The following is a 13,886-nucleotide window of genomic DNA, read 5'->3' on the forward strand; positions in this document are numbered from 1 at the left end:
AAAGCAGGACATTGTATGCATATGGGCTGATCTGAAAAGGATCTGTTACGGCAATTAAATGATATTGTAATGTACGTTGGGATATAAGTCATAAAATCATTAGATTTATAAAAGTTGAGAATTACTTTGGAAGTTCCATTCTGGAACAAGCCCACACGTAGGAAATGTTGTATGGTTTGATACGGATACTGAAGGTCTTCAGTCCACCTGGGTGTGGTAATATTTAGTCTTAAGGTGTAGTGTATACTGTGATATCACCACACCTTCTCTGTTATATAAAACAAAAATGTGTTTAAGAGTTTAATAGATGCAGGCTTTTCCTGTGTAAATGGGAATCTCTATTTTTGTGTTACCTTCAGACCGTTTGAGTGAGAGTGGGAGAAGTTCAAGGTGATGCACATAACAGGTGGTTTTCCTGTAAAGTTCCCTTTTGGGTGCTTTTAGTGATCCTCAGAGTCAATCACTGAGAAAGAATTAGGTATGTGCAATGTGTGATGCATGTTTGCTGCTTTACTTGTTCTTTGCATAGTGTTATCAGATGTAGAGGATGTTAAAGATCGAAAACTGCTTTTATTACTGAAAGTATTTTCAATTTATGCTTAGTAACAGTCAAGTGTGTTTAAGCTTGTTACCAAAGTCTTGACTGTAAATGTAGAAGTCACCAGCTGATTAAAAAAAAAATCTAATTGGAAAGAATCCTGCCTTTTATTCCTCTATGATTTGTGTGTGTATATATTTATTGTTTTAACACACATACTTTTTCTACTCTTCTAATAGAAGTGGGAATATGAAGTTATCTGTTAATAACAAAAGCAAATTAGCATATTTATGTGAAAATAAATCCAGGAGAAGTTGCTTGAGGAACGGAAAACTTTCAGAGCAGTGCTTCCTAGTAGTTGAGAACAAATTTCTAAATAAGAAAGTTAAGTTTGAGACAGTGGGGACTCAGTACTGTAGAATCCCAACACTTGGAGCTGTGGGACTGTGGCTGTACAGCCAGTAAAGCAGCAACTGTTACTTTAGGTTATGCAGGCCAAGGGAATTGCAGTAAGGGTACTGGTGGGTGCAGGTTGGCTTGAAGGTATACACAGAGGCCCATTTTCCTGTTCTTTTTTTGTTTTGTTCAGGTATTAGCTAGTCAAAGATTAATAACTTTGTCCTGTAGGCAGGCCACTGACCTTAAGTTCTTGAGGATGACTTTTTGTCACGACTGTCTACTTAAGTGTTTAACAGTGGCTCTGTGTTCAAGTTGGTCTCTTGGGTATGGTTGAACAAGACAAAATAAGTTTTTTTGTCAGGAAAAATGTTAGTTCTGTGGTCTATTATTCTGAGTTAATATGGTAAAAGCTAGTGGGGGTTCCTAGAATATGACTTTTAAAGATTCTTCTGTGTGTGTGTGTTTTAAATGAGTGTAGCTTTGTGAGGAACAAATGAGATGAATTAGATTCTAGGCTCCTAACAACAGATACGAGTAGTTCTTGTACATTATAAAGTTTCCTGCTTTCTGGTCTTTATTTGTTCTTCTTATTTTCCTACTGTGAATTAATTTTATACCTATATTGAAGTAAGTTCTAAAATACTATGGCTTCATAATGGAACTGTGCTGGATATTTGCCTTTGTAATTGTGTGAGTGCACGAGTAGATGAGAACTTGACAGTTCTTAGTAGTTGAAACAGTTACATGCAGTGTTTCAGTTCCATTAGAACACTTTATTTTCTTGCATAAAGAATAAAAAAGATGACAGCATGTCAGGCTAAGCATATACACTGATGCCATATATATTTCAGTGTTTGCACCAGTGAGATTTAGGGGGTATGTTAAAGACAAAAGGTTTAACCAGAAACTCTGAAACTCCAAGGGTAGACCCATGTCAGCTGGCCAAGGTAAAAAAGTTAGCACACGAACTTGGATTAACTGACATCCTTCAGTCTGTGGCTGTCCCTCTTTATAAGGCATGCAGTAGCATTTTGATTTAATTCTGTATACACTGAAGTACAATTTACATAAGAACTGTTTTCATAATTGTTGCAAGCTTTTGCTTATGAAAGCCTTAGCCACTCACAGGCCGAGTGAGCTAAGGAATATGATAGATTAGTAGAAGGTAATTGATAACCAGATTTGAGACAGAAGTTGCAAATAAAACTTCAAGACTGGAACACCTAGGAACTGATTTTGGTGTCAGTACAGTGCTTTTTTCCTGGTATTGCAGCTGCCAGTCTTAATTCCCATAAAAATAGACTCTGGATTGATTAATTTTTTTTTTTTTTTTTTGTGTCCTGTTTGTTTGAGTTTAATTACATAGTGGGGCAGCAAGAGCTGTTGCTCCCAGGCAATCTACTTTATTAGAAGGGCTTCAGTTCCTCCTTCTGACTTCTCTGTAGCAAGTGAATCTTCTACTGCTTTATTCTTATCAACAGGAAACAGTGAGGTGAGGAGACTCATTTTGATTCAGCACACAGTTTCTTGGCTTAGTTAGAAATGTACCAGGGAATGTCTGCTGCAGTGTCTCCAACCTTTGCAATCCTCCATTCTCTACTATTCTACTGTCTTCTAGCAGTGCAGCTATGTCGTGGTTTAAGCCAGTCAGCAAGTCAGCCACACAGTTTCTTCTCGACCCCCACCCCCCCACCCCGGAGGGATGGGAAGGAGAATCAAAAGAATGTAACTCCCACGGGTTGAGATAAGAACAGTCCAGTAACTAAGGTATAACACAAATCACTACTGCTGCCACCAATAATAATAATGATAAGGGAAGTAACAAGGGAAGAGAATATGATACCACCTGCCAAAAACGAGCCCGACCGAGCAGAGAGAGAGAGAGTGCCCTTCCAGGTAACTCCCAGTTACATCCCGGGCATGACGTGCTGTGGTATGGAATATCTCTTTGGTTAGTTTGGGTCAGGTGCCCTGTCCCTGCTTCCTCCCGGCTTCCCCTCCTCCCTGGCAGAGCATGAGACTCACAAAGTCCTTGCTCAGGGTAAACATTCTGACCAGCAACTGAAAACATCAGCTTTATCAGTACTGTCTGCAGGCCCAAAGTCAAAAACACAGTGCTGCACCAGCTACTAAGAAGGAGAAAAAGTGACTGCTACTGCTGAACCCAGGACAAGCTAAAATTTTGTTCTCCAGTTATTTTCAGCTTGATGGACACCTTTCCAAACTGGAAAAGCAATGAGTACAGCAGTAGGCTTGGTGAAATTTCCATCTCTAAAACAGATACAGTTTTGATATTTCACAAATGTACATTCATGCTTGAACTTCAGAGAAGGCTTGGATTGATAAGACAGGCTTCCTAAATCCATTAAGGTTAGTTCACAGTATTCTGTGATTCAGACTGATTCCTGAGTTACTTAGGTGATAAGCAGTAATCCCGTCAGTTAACATTTTAGATTAAAAAACAATTGTTTTGTGAGTTTATGGGAAAACCTTTATAAAGTTCATGTAGGTGTTCAGGAGTAACCTAGGCACATACCATCAATATGATGATAAATGATCTTTTTGCCTTACTTTCACCTTTAGGAGAAGGTAACGCATTTTCTGTAACATGTTACAAGCATCTGTAGTCCTCCTGAATTCCTGTTACTTGCTAACAGGGAATCTCAACTGTACTGAAGTCAAACAATTCTATTGACCCCATCGTTATTATGTACAATATAATTCCTCTCTATTCACGTGCTGCTTCATTTCCTACTTCCCTGAAGGCCAAATATTCTTCTCGGGAAGCTGTTAGAAAAGAATAGGAAATGGAACAGAAACTCCTTGTGTGTTTCACAGCAGCTATACAGTCAGTTTAATCCAGTATGTTTTGACTGTTGAGTTAAATTACGTTCCATGCTTACAGAAATTATTCAATTTAGAATTTCTGTTTAAGGAAAAGCCGAAGTTCCTCGCTATGGCAGCAGCATCGCTCATTTTCCCAGGTTTTAGCATAACATCATTTATTATAAGGGGGGAAAAATTAACTTTAATATCAACTTTTGTTTTTTTAAAGTAAGGATCAAATACTGCTCTGATAAAATGCTTGCTCTTTGCTGGGAAGGCTGTGTCTTGGAAGACGGACAACATTATTCTAAGCAGTTGTTGACGTGATCCCTGTGACCATATGCTCCAAGACTGCTGGCTACAGACAAAATGAATGATGTTCACAAGTAATTCCTGCTTCTTTGGCTCGCTGCATCCGTTTCACTGCCAGTTCCTTTGTGGGCTGTGTTTTGGTTGGTTGGATTTTGTGGGATTTTCTTACTATTTGAAAAAGAACCCAAACAAAGCAAATACACACATCCTCACTTCCTCAAAGTCTGTCAAAAGTAAAATGCTCTCAAATTTTCTCCAGTCAGTTTCTCAACACAGTTTTTGCTTTGCCAGAAGAGCTTTCTTGCTGTCATTTAACTGGTTATTGCCCATCTTGAAAGAAAATCCTAGGTTTCAACAAAAGGTTAATCCCAAATTCAAAGCGTGTAATTGCAGTTGAAAGGGCTACATGTCTATAAAAGGGTAAAGACAAAGACTGCACTTCAGTGAGAGTGAAGGCAAACCTTGTCACAATGTAAAAGGTGTTTCTCTTTAGAAAGTGAGGTATAAAAGAAGGAGGCCTATTCTCACGACTCTTAATTGACTGAACTCAGTAGCTTTGTAATAGCTTTCACTTGGTCTGAGCAGCTTCACAGTGTGTCTGAATGAAGAGATCAGCCACTTGCACTCAGGACTGACCAGAACAAGAGAAGAAAATGAACAGCACTTTGATGCACAACAAATATTGTTGTGTAGCAAAACAGGCTTCGTTCTCCTGCTGCATTGATAACAAAGGGCTCAAATCCACTGCTTCGATCAAAGCATAAAATAGAAAGTCTACACTTACTATATCAAGAATTGTTTTCTCATGGTTTTGCCAGTTTAACTGTTCCAGTATGTTTCAAAAGCACTTCACAATAATATTATACCAAAAAGCAAAAGCCAAGCTCCCTAAAACCTCAAACAACTGCATTTTTTAAACACAAACAGCAGAGATAGAGGGCTGAATATGATACTGACAGTCATGTTTGGCAGAAAAGCAGTAGGCATGACACCAGGGCAGTAAGCATCTAAACCATCCATTTACTGCTCTTGGAGCTGTTCTGTGTTCATTTTTAATTAAGTCCTGGAAGTTGGTCCAATGACTATTCAAGTGACCAGTTTAGGAAGTGATCTCAGTCTATTTTCTGAGGAAAAACTGCTTTGCAATTTTCTTCCAAACCAACTGATTTCCTTGCTGTAGGTGCAGTAAGCAAAATATGCTGATACTGAGAAGCAGTCCTGCCCAGACCAGCACAATAGCAACCACTTGGACAGATGGCTTCTTGTCTGATAAATTTTATCTGGCACTCCTTGCAGGCACCAAATATATGCACGGAAAACGACATGGGTGTATCAAAGGACTCGTGAAATGATTCCAGTGCACTTGTAATCTACTAACATTTTACTAAAGGAAGCTTAGGAGGTGCAGATTTTGAAATGCACTTTCTTATCTTACCAAAGCATGAAATGTAATGGGCACCCAACTCCCTGAATCTTACATTGTTTAATATAAGAAAGACCATTAAAGTATCCGTTACCAAGATTATGAAAGTGAAATTATAAGCCCAAAATAAATGCAGTGCTAGTCTGCAGATGACCCAAAAAATAAAATGTATATGGCAGCAGTGTGTATGCTTAGCCTGATGATTCAAGTACATGAAGAACAACTCCTTATTTATTTTACCCATTTAGACTGCTGATAATTGATGCAGTCCCATATGCTGCATTTATATTGTGAATGATGACTTCCTTTTCTTTATGCAAATACTTACAAGTTCTAGTGCAACTGAGGCACTGAAGTGTGAAGTCTTCCTGTAGGTACCTGTAGTTCCTATGCAGAAACTTCGTATCTCTTTCTGTTGCTAGGCTTATTTTATAGAGATTTGCTAGACTGCCCAGGATCATTAAAGATCATTAATTACATCTTTATGGGCCTTAAGGATGTAGCCATGGAGTTTTATACCCAGTTATTTGTGTGAGTTGTGGTTGTTGGGTTGTTTGGGTTGTGGGTTGGTTGCTTATTTTTGTTTTTAAGATTTGTGCTATAAAGCCTCCTGTTGGTTAATGATTATGCAATGTCACACATTTCTAAGTTAAATACTAAAACCAGTGGCAAGAATTTCGGAATAAAAAGCTTCAAACTAAAATAAAAGGTTTAAAATTTATGTTGTAAGGCCAGATTTTGTCATTTCTCAAGTGTTGATTAGCTAAACATTTCTTAAAACATTAAACCTGCATATTGAGCCTAGTAAGCTAGTATGCCCTTCATGAAAGCACTATTGCAATGTTTGTTTGTTGTGAAATTGATGAATGGAAGCATGACATGTCTCTTTCAGAAGTCTAGTTTGTAGAACTTGTAACTAGCATGTTGTTGCTTGATAGTTTTAAGTGAGGAATTCAAAAGCTATAGAGCATCCTGGAGATGTTCATTCATCTATTCTGAAAAACATGCTATACTGTCACAATACATCTTTCCAAAAGAAAAACCTGTCTTGTATGATCACTAGATATCAAAATAAGAAACAGATCCTGGCTGTACAAAGTGCTGTATAAAGAACTTGGCAGTTATGTATCGTAACTTACAAACTCTGCTGATCCTGTGCTGCTTTAGTGATGATGACTTATCTGATATGGTTAGCGCAAGTTAGACTTGATGGGAAATGTTTGGACTCTGGCAGTAGAAAATAGCAAATGCCAGAGCTTGCTTTATTTGCTCTGCACTGGCTGATGTGAAAACTGCTACTTCTAGTAGGCTTTCTCAAATAGTTTGTTTCTACAGTAGTCTAAGCTGATCTGACTGTCCTGATGCCACCCTTGCCCTTTTTGGTCACAAGCAGCATTTTTGTTGGTTTAGACTGACTTGGAACTGCAGCTTTTGGAAGAAACTTTTAATTTTGCTGTGATTTTTAAAGCTTACTTGTTAGTTAACGCTAAGAAATTATTGTCTGAAATAGGCTTTTCAAAACAGTAATGGCAGTTTGAGATACAAATAAGAAAACCAGGTTAGTTACCTTCTTTGACTCCTATTTATCTTGTTACGGAACTGTTTAAATTAGGGCTACATAAGTTTGTTTACAGTTATTTTTTTCAACCTCTTTATTCATTCAGTTTTGGGTAAAGAGTTCTTTGAAGTCATCTGCAGAAGTTCAGAGCAGTCCATTTGCTTTGGGAGTGTGATAATGTTCTGCCAATCAGACAAAAATGAGGAAGCCATTTCAGTTTCCTTTAGCCTCCATTTTCATCAGACCAGGCTGCTGCTTAGGTTGCACTTGTTCCCCTTGCACGGAAGCATGGTGTGGAGGTGCCCTTTTCTCTCGTCTCTTGAGGACCAGGCAATGGCATTTGTGAGGGCAAGTATCCAATGTGACTCACTTGCCTCTGGCCTCTCCTCCCCTCCCTCCTGGTTAGGAGCAGTACTGGGGCAGTCCATCTCATCACACTGTGATTAAAGAATTGGTGCCCTCTGCTGTTAATAATCACCAACTTGGGTGACCGTCTGCTTTATTTAGCAGGGGGGTTGTCAAATTCCTTTTCCTAGCATAGTTTGTTTCTGGAAGGTTGGTTTCCTGAGGAAAAAAAGTATAGAGTAATTGAGGAAAACCAGGCAGATTTCTAGTTGGGAAGACGATGGCTGGCCTTCAGTCTAACATCACTGACTCTGTGCTGTCAACATGAGTAACTTTCCAGCTTCGTTTTGGCAGCATGATGTAAGGTGTTCACATGCTCCTTGGTCTCGCTTTTTAGAGCCCCAGGGAATGTTTTACCTTCATGTTCAGGTTATAGATTAAGCGTTAGTTAAATTAATTTAAATAACACATATATAAGGAATTTGCAAAGCAAACAGCTGCAAAGCAAACGAGTTTCCCATGTGGTGTCATATGGACCAAATGCAAATGTACAACAATAGTAACAAAACTATTAGTGTTGCTAACTTTAAGTATCTTTGATACACCAGATGGATTACAGCTATTGTTATAAGTCCTTTTTGAAAGCATAACAAAGTCTCCTTGAAGTGTCAAAAAAGTTAATATAAAGCAAACACTTTGAGAATTACGTTTTTACAAATTTTACTAGTAATGCCAGGTGTACTTTGCCATGAATCAGGATTCTGAAAGTCCTAAATGACTCTGTAGTTCCAGTTTCTGCACATCAGTGAAGGTAACTCAGGTATCTTTTCACAATTTCCTAGGTACCTTTTTACATTTAATAGCAAAATTGAATGTTACCAGATGGTTAAATTGTCTAATGGGAATGTTGCTCATTCTCTGTACTTCAGAAAATTATATTTTTAACTGTTGGTGGACTGGAAAGACTACAGGGTGAAATTCTGTTATGTAAGCCTTCGAAGTGACGAACAAAGTACATCAGTAGGAAATATTTCTTTGGTATAAGAGTTGATGAAGTTTGTGGTTTGTGTTATTAAAAGCTAAGAGAGATGATATGCGACTTTCTTAAATTGTATGTGTGTTTATACATACAAATGCTGGTTTGATATCCCTTATCTGCCAGTTTTTTATCATAGATTTTTGCAAACCCTTTGCCTTTGGCCTGCTTCTAAAACCAGGGAATTAGTGACTTTTAACAAGCTAGAAAAGGCTTGACTTCTTTTCACCTTGTGATTGCTCTGGCTGTTTTAAAGATGCTTGAAAGAATAATACTAGAGGATTGACTAAAAACCTGTGATAACTTAAACTTCCTCTTGGGGAGGTAAACTACTTCAGGTTTATATTCTTAAATCAGACTAGAAACATGATTTCTTTGTTGGTAAAAGAGACTGTCAAAATTGTGTGTCAGTGAGAATCTGCAGGTACATAACTGCCTTGCCTCCGCCTCCAGCTACTTGCAGTTTCTCTTCTACCTGTTAAATGTGTTGCTTATCTTGAGTAGCTACTGGCAATAATGTAAGCTTATGTACCATAAGGAGATTTGGGAAGTGTGCTTGAGATGTCTGAAAAAATGCTGTGTGGTATCTTGCTATAGTATTCTGTATTTTGCCCAGAGGAGCTTGAGTGACAACTGCAATATAAATGTAGAGATGGAGTAGATTATCCTGTTCCAGGTTCTGGGAGAGACTGACAGTACTTAGATGAGAAGGGAAGAAAACATTTCTAATACAAGTGACTGCTAAAACAGATAGAGTCTTAAAACTTCTTGCTCACATAGCTGTCTCTGGATTGAATTCATGGTTACGCTTTACTTCGTTTGGACTTCATCCTTCATAATGTCCATTAAGAAGAAAAGTTCTGTTTACAGGAGTAAGGATATCCTAGTTTTAATTTGAAGATTAGAGTATTACTCTATCTTTTAATTCCATATTAAGTCCAGGTAATAAAAACACATGAGAGATGTGAGGAAGAGGTTTGAGATTTGGCAGTTAGGAAGCTAAAAGGTTGGTCTCAGCATCTGGATTAGTAAGAGAAAAAGTTTTTATTCTAGCTGTATTAAGTGGGTCAGGCTGAGATGGAGATAATTTCCTTCAAAGCTGCCCATATGGGTGCTGTATTCCAGTTCTGTGACCAAAACAGTGTTGATTTAAACCACCAGTGTTTTAGCTTTTGCTGAACAATGTCTACCCAGTGTCAAGGGATACTTTTACTTAGTGTCTCCCCCTCAGATTGGATGGGGTAGGCCAGAGGTGGGGAGGGGATTCACTGAGACATCCAGACTAAGCAAAGAGATATTCCATGCCACATAATGCTGTGCTCAGCAATAAAACTAGGGGTGGTGGGGTGGATCCAAACTAGCAGTTGCTGATAGGCTGGGTAGGTATTGCTGTGCTGGTGGTGAGTGATGAGTGATGGCTGTTGAATCATTTGTTTCATCTACTCTTTTTCCTCCCTCCACTTATTAAATTCCCTTTCATCTCAACGCATGTCTTTTTTCTTGCTTTTGCACTTTTGATTCTTTTCCTAATCCTGCTGTGAGGGACTGATCTGCTGGCCAGGGACAATCCATCCCACTGTCCTGGATACCTGGGTGCTTACCTTCTGAAGTATGAACACATTGCTCCTCTTTCCCATTGCTCCTCTTTCCCACCATGATGTCTCTTCCACTCTTTGTAAAGTCTTGCCAGTTTTTTGTTTCGGAAATGCCATATTGACAGCTGTAGCCAGAAGGTAGAATTAGAGGCAAGTAAAATGTGTGGTGTTGAGCGGTTAAAGGTTCATTTCCAGTAACGTTGAACTCGTCTGTTGTGTTAACAACATAGTGGAATGGGATGTTAACTAGAAGCACCTTGCTCATTTTGGCTGCTGGGAACGTAACCAAAGAATCTGAAACCTTGCTGTCTCGGAAAATAGTGTCACTCTTTCCTAACCAGTGACTTGCAGGGCTGTGTTATTATGGATCAACTACTCCACTTTTTCCCATGCAGAAACTCAGCAGTTTGTCACAAAGAACTCAGCAGTACTTTTTGTCTTGGCTTTCACACCCCCAAAGTGCTAGACCTTAATTACCTGTTTGTGACTGCTTGGTGTAAATTGAGCCATGTTTATTCACTAAATGCTTCCTTGATATGATTATTTATATTGGTATGCAATATAGATTGCTTTTCTGGCTGTGAATAAAAATGTTACATCCATGATCTTTATCAGCAGGATTTTACTGCTGTTAAGCAAAAGTGAGAGGGTAGAAGGGAGACATGGCAGTGACTGGTCTGTATCATCAGTACACAGGCTTCACCACTGTGTCTATAAATTTCCATTACTTGATGTTGGCAGGAGGCTCAAGAAGCAAGGGCATAGGGAATCCTCCTCAACTCTGAGCCTCAGAAACTCTGTCAGAAATGAGCTATCTGCTGACTCAGTTTGAAGTCCAGTAGTCTATGTTTGTTTTGGAAAGCTTTCAAAGACATCTTTGTGCGTTTTTGTGCAGGAGTGGGGGTGCTAGAGCTCACACATTTCAAGTTCTTGAGTTAAATAGACAAAAGACAAGGTGAAAGGGGATGCAAGCCTGCTTTTTCATATAAAATGCAGTAAGTTCCATGCTCATTTAGCTGCAGTTTTGTTAGAATACTTACTGGAAATAAGTACTTCTTAATGTTAGAATACATGAAAGACAGGCTTTATTCTGAAACAGTAGGTAATGCTGTCTTTTTTCTTTGATTTGTGTGTGTTGTTTCTTTTTAATAGAATATTCAAATAAAAACATTGGCAGATGATGTGGTAAGGCCTTTGTAACATCTTGATTTGCAATGGTAACTCCATGCTGCATGCTATTTTACTCCAAATGTTGTGGACAATGTAACATGTTCTTATAAGGATATTAAAGCATTAGATTTTAGAAACCTGAGCTACAATTCCCAGAGGTCTTAATTTGTAACTTCAGTTGAAAAGGAGTAATTAATGATACCTATTTGGAGAAGCTTCTTTAACCACATTCTAAATACTTCAGTAATACTGTGGATATGTTGGAATTGTTATTCAACAGTTCAAGTTATTTCTCTTGACCTTCTTTTTAACAGTAAAGGATCTGCAGTGGTTCTTCAAAGTGGGTTGCCACATGATTCAAGTGGAACCATTTTGGGTAATAAGGGGGTACTGCATGTCAAACAGCACGTTTGTATTCATTTATAACTGAATACTTTGAAACCTGTTGTAAAGTACCTGTACAGAAACTGTATATCAAAATTCGTTTCAGTAAAATGATCAGCTTTTATTTTCTATATGTAATAGCTAAACCATGCTGGCCTCTTAGCTAAACATCATATGTCTGAAATGAAGAAATTGTGCCTATGAATCACGTAGAAGATTTGTTTATGGCTTTAAAGTGATATCACTATTTGAATCTGATTAAACAAATTTGTTTAATCAGATTGCAGCATGGTGAAATTGATTTTAACTGCTTTTTTGTGACTGCTGAATAGGCATTTTAATATAAGTGAACAGTATAACTGCATTTATGTATTGAATGCTGCCTTTCAGGCATTATGTCATACCTTGGGCCTTTTCAATAGGCCATGTGCTAATTTTAGTTCCAAAAAATGTCATATAAACTATTCTAGTAAGGAAAAAATGGGATTAAAGTGATATTGTTGCCTTGTTGTAGTCATTAACAGTATCCTTGTAGGTAATGTGTTTCTGTCCACAAATGTAAGACTTAAGAAGAAAACCCAAACCCAAACCCCGCCCCCCCCCCCCAAACCGCAAACAAAACAAAAGAAGAAATACCTACAAAGAAGTTCAAAGGGAATGCAGCTTATTTAGGGATACTTGTCCTTCAAAAATGTAAGGTAGTCTTACAGGATCTCAAAAAATACTCCAATGTAACAAATCAAGAAAAAGAAACAGAACAACAAAAAATAAGAACCTTTCTTACCCATATTCCACAGCACTTGGTCAGATTTCTCCACTGCTGAGTGGACTAATCCATAATGAAGTCAAATTTCCTACAAATGAAATATTCCACTGAACTTTTCATGTTTCACAGAGATTAATTATAGAAAATAAAACATTTGGTGTCCATGTCTTCATAGAGATTGCAGTAACTGCTATGAATGATAGTGGTAGCCCTACATAAGCTGCTGTTAGATGAAAGCACATCTTCATAAGGCTGTTCAGTGCCTGAAACAAATACACTGGTATTTGTTGCTGCAAACAGTTGATTTAGAAAAATTGCTATAGATAAAATGTTCTCAAAATGAACATGTATGTATAAATACAGTATTATTAACTTGAAAAATTTACTTTATTCAGAATAGTTATGTATTAATAACACAGTAATAAATGGCCTTATAAGGAAGGTGCTCTTGTTGGTTGTTTCCAATATTAACAAATTAACTGAGTAAGCATGCTTTAAAAACAAAAAGGTGGGGGGTTTGGCATAAGGTATAAACCAAGTCAGCCTTAACCAGTGAAACGTCACTGCAGACTGTCTGACACGCTTTCACTAATGTCTGTTTTGTGTATTTAACTATGGGTGGCTGCTTCTGTGTGGGTAATCCATTACCTTGCTTTTTAAAAGTAAGCACGAATTTCAGGAGTTCGTACTGAGAAACATGTCAAGGAATTGTGGACTATACTTGGAGCATTAATTCCTCTACAAACTTTATTCTACTTTAGCAGGAATTTTTTATAAGCCTGATGAACTTGTGAGTACCTCCTTCCCAACGCTGGCTTTTTCAGTTGTCCTCCAAAGACTTATAGCTCTTCAGGTGAAGGACCGCTTGGACATTACCTTTGTGGTACCATATTTATTCACTATCAGGATAATTAGGGAGTAGTGTGAGAAGATGAACTGAAGATTTTGCAATGTTAAGAGTTTAACATAATTTCTCACAGTTTCAAAAGTATACCAACTGTATCCCTTTTCGCATGTGACCTGTCATGAATTTACCTTAAATGTTGTCTATGAAAAGTAATCTCTGACTGTTAGAGTATTTTTACTTACAGTTCAGTTTGAGTTTTAACTCTGCTGCTTGGATTAACTAAAAATGTGTGTGTTACTGCCATGTAATTGGCTGCTTTCCCATATTTCTATTTCTGCTTATTTTTAAATGGATGTCTTTGCAGCGTGACAGAATAACAAGCTTCAGAAGATCAGCAGTGAAAAAAGAGAAACCTCTCATTCAGCATCCTATTGACTCTCAACCTTCTATAAGTGAAATCCCGCTTGCTCAGGCGCTTGTTGATGAGCGTTGCTTGAATTTATCAGAAAAAGAAGTTATGGATCTCTTTGAAAAAATGATGGTAAGATGATGTGCTACATCATTTTATGAGGTTTTGTTTCATGTTGGAATTAATTATGTAATAGTGATCTTCATATGTTATTTTTGAAATAATAACTACTTGGGAGGGCATAGCGTAGGCCTGATAGACCTCTCTTAAGTTGGCAC

General features: G+C 37.9%; 1 protein-coding gene across 2 annotated transcripts in view; it reads left to right on the forward strand.

The window, feature by feature from the left end:
• Positions 1–13,886, forward strand: part of DIAPH2 (diaphanous related formin 2) — a 231,741-nt gene that overhangs the window by 6,699 nt on the left and 211,156 nt on the right. For both annotated transcript variants that reach the window (XM_080624841.1, XM_080624842.1), the window contains exon 2: positions 13,564–13,740. In XM_080624841.1, coding sequence (XP_080480967.1) covers positions 13,564–13,740 — 177 coding nt within the window. The remainder of the gene's footprint in view (positions 1–13,563; positions 13,741–13,886) is intronic.

The sequence above is a fragment of the Psittacula echo genome (genome assembly GCF_963264785.1).
Source record: "Psittacula echo genome assembly, chromosome: 8".
NCBI classification, from domain to species: Eukaryota; Metazoa; Chordata; class Aves; order Psittaciformes; family Psittacidae; genus Psittacula; species Psittacula echo.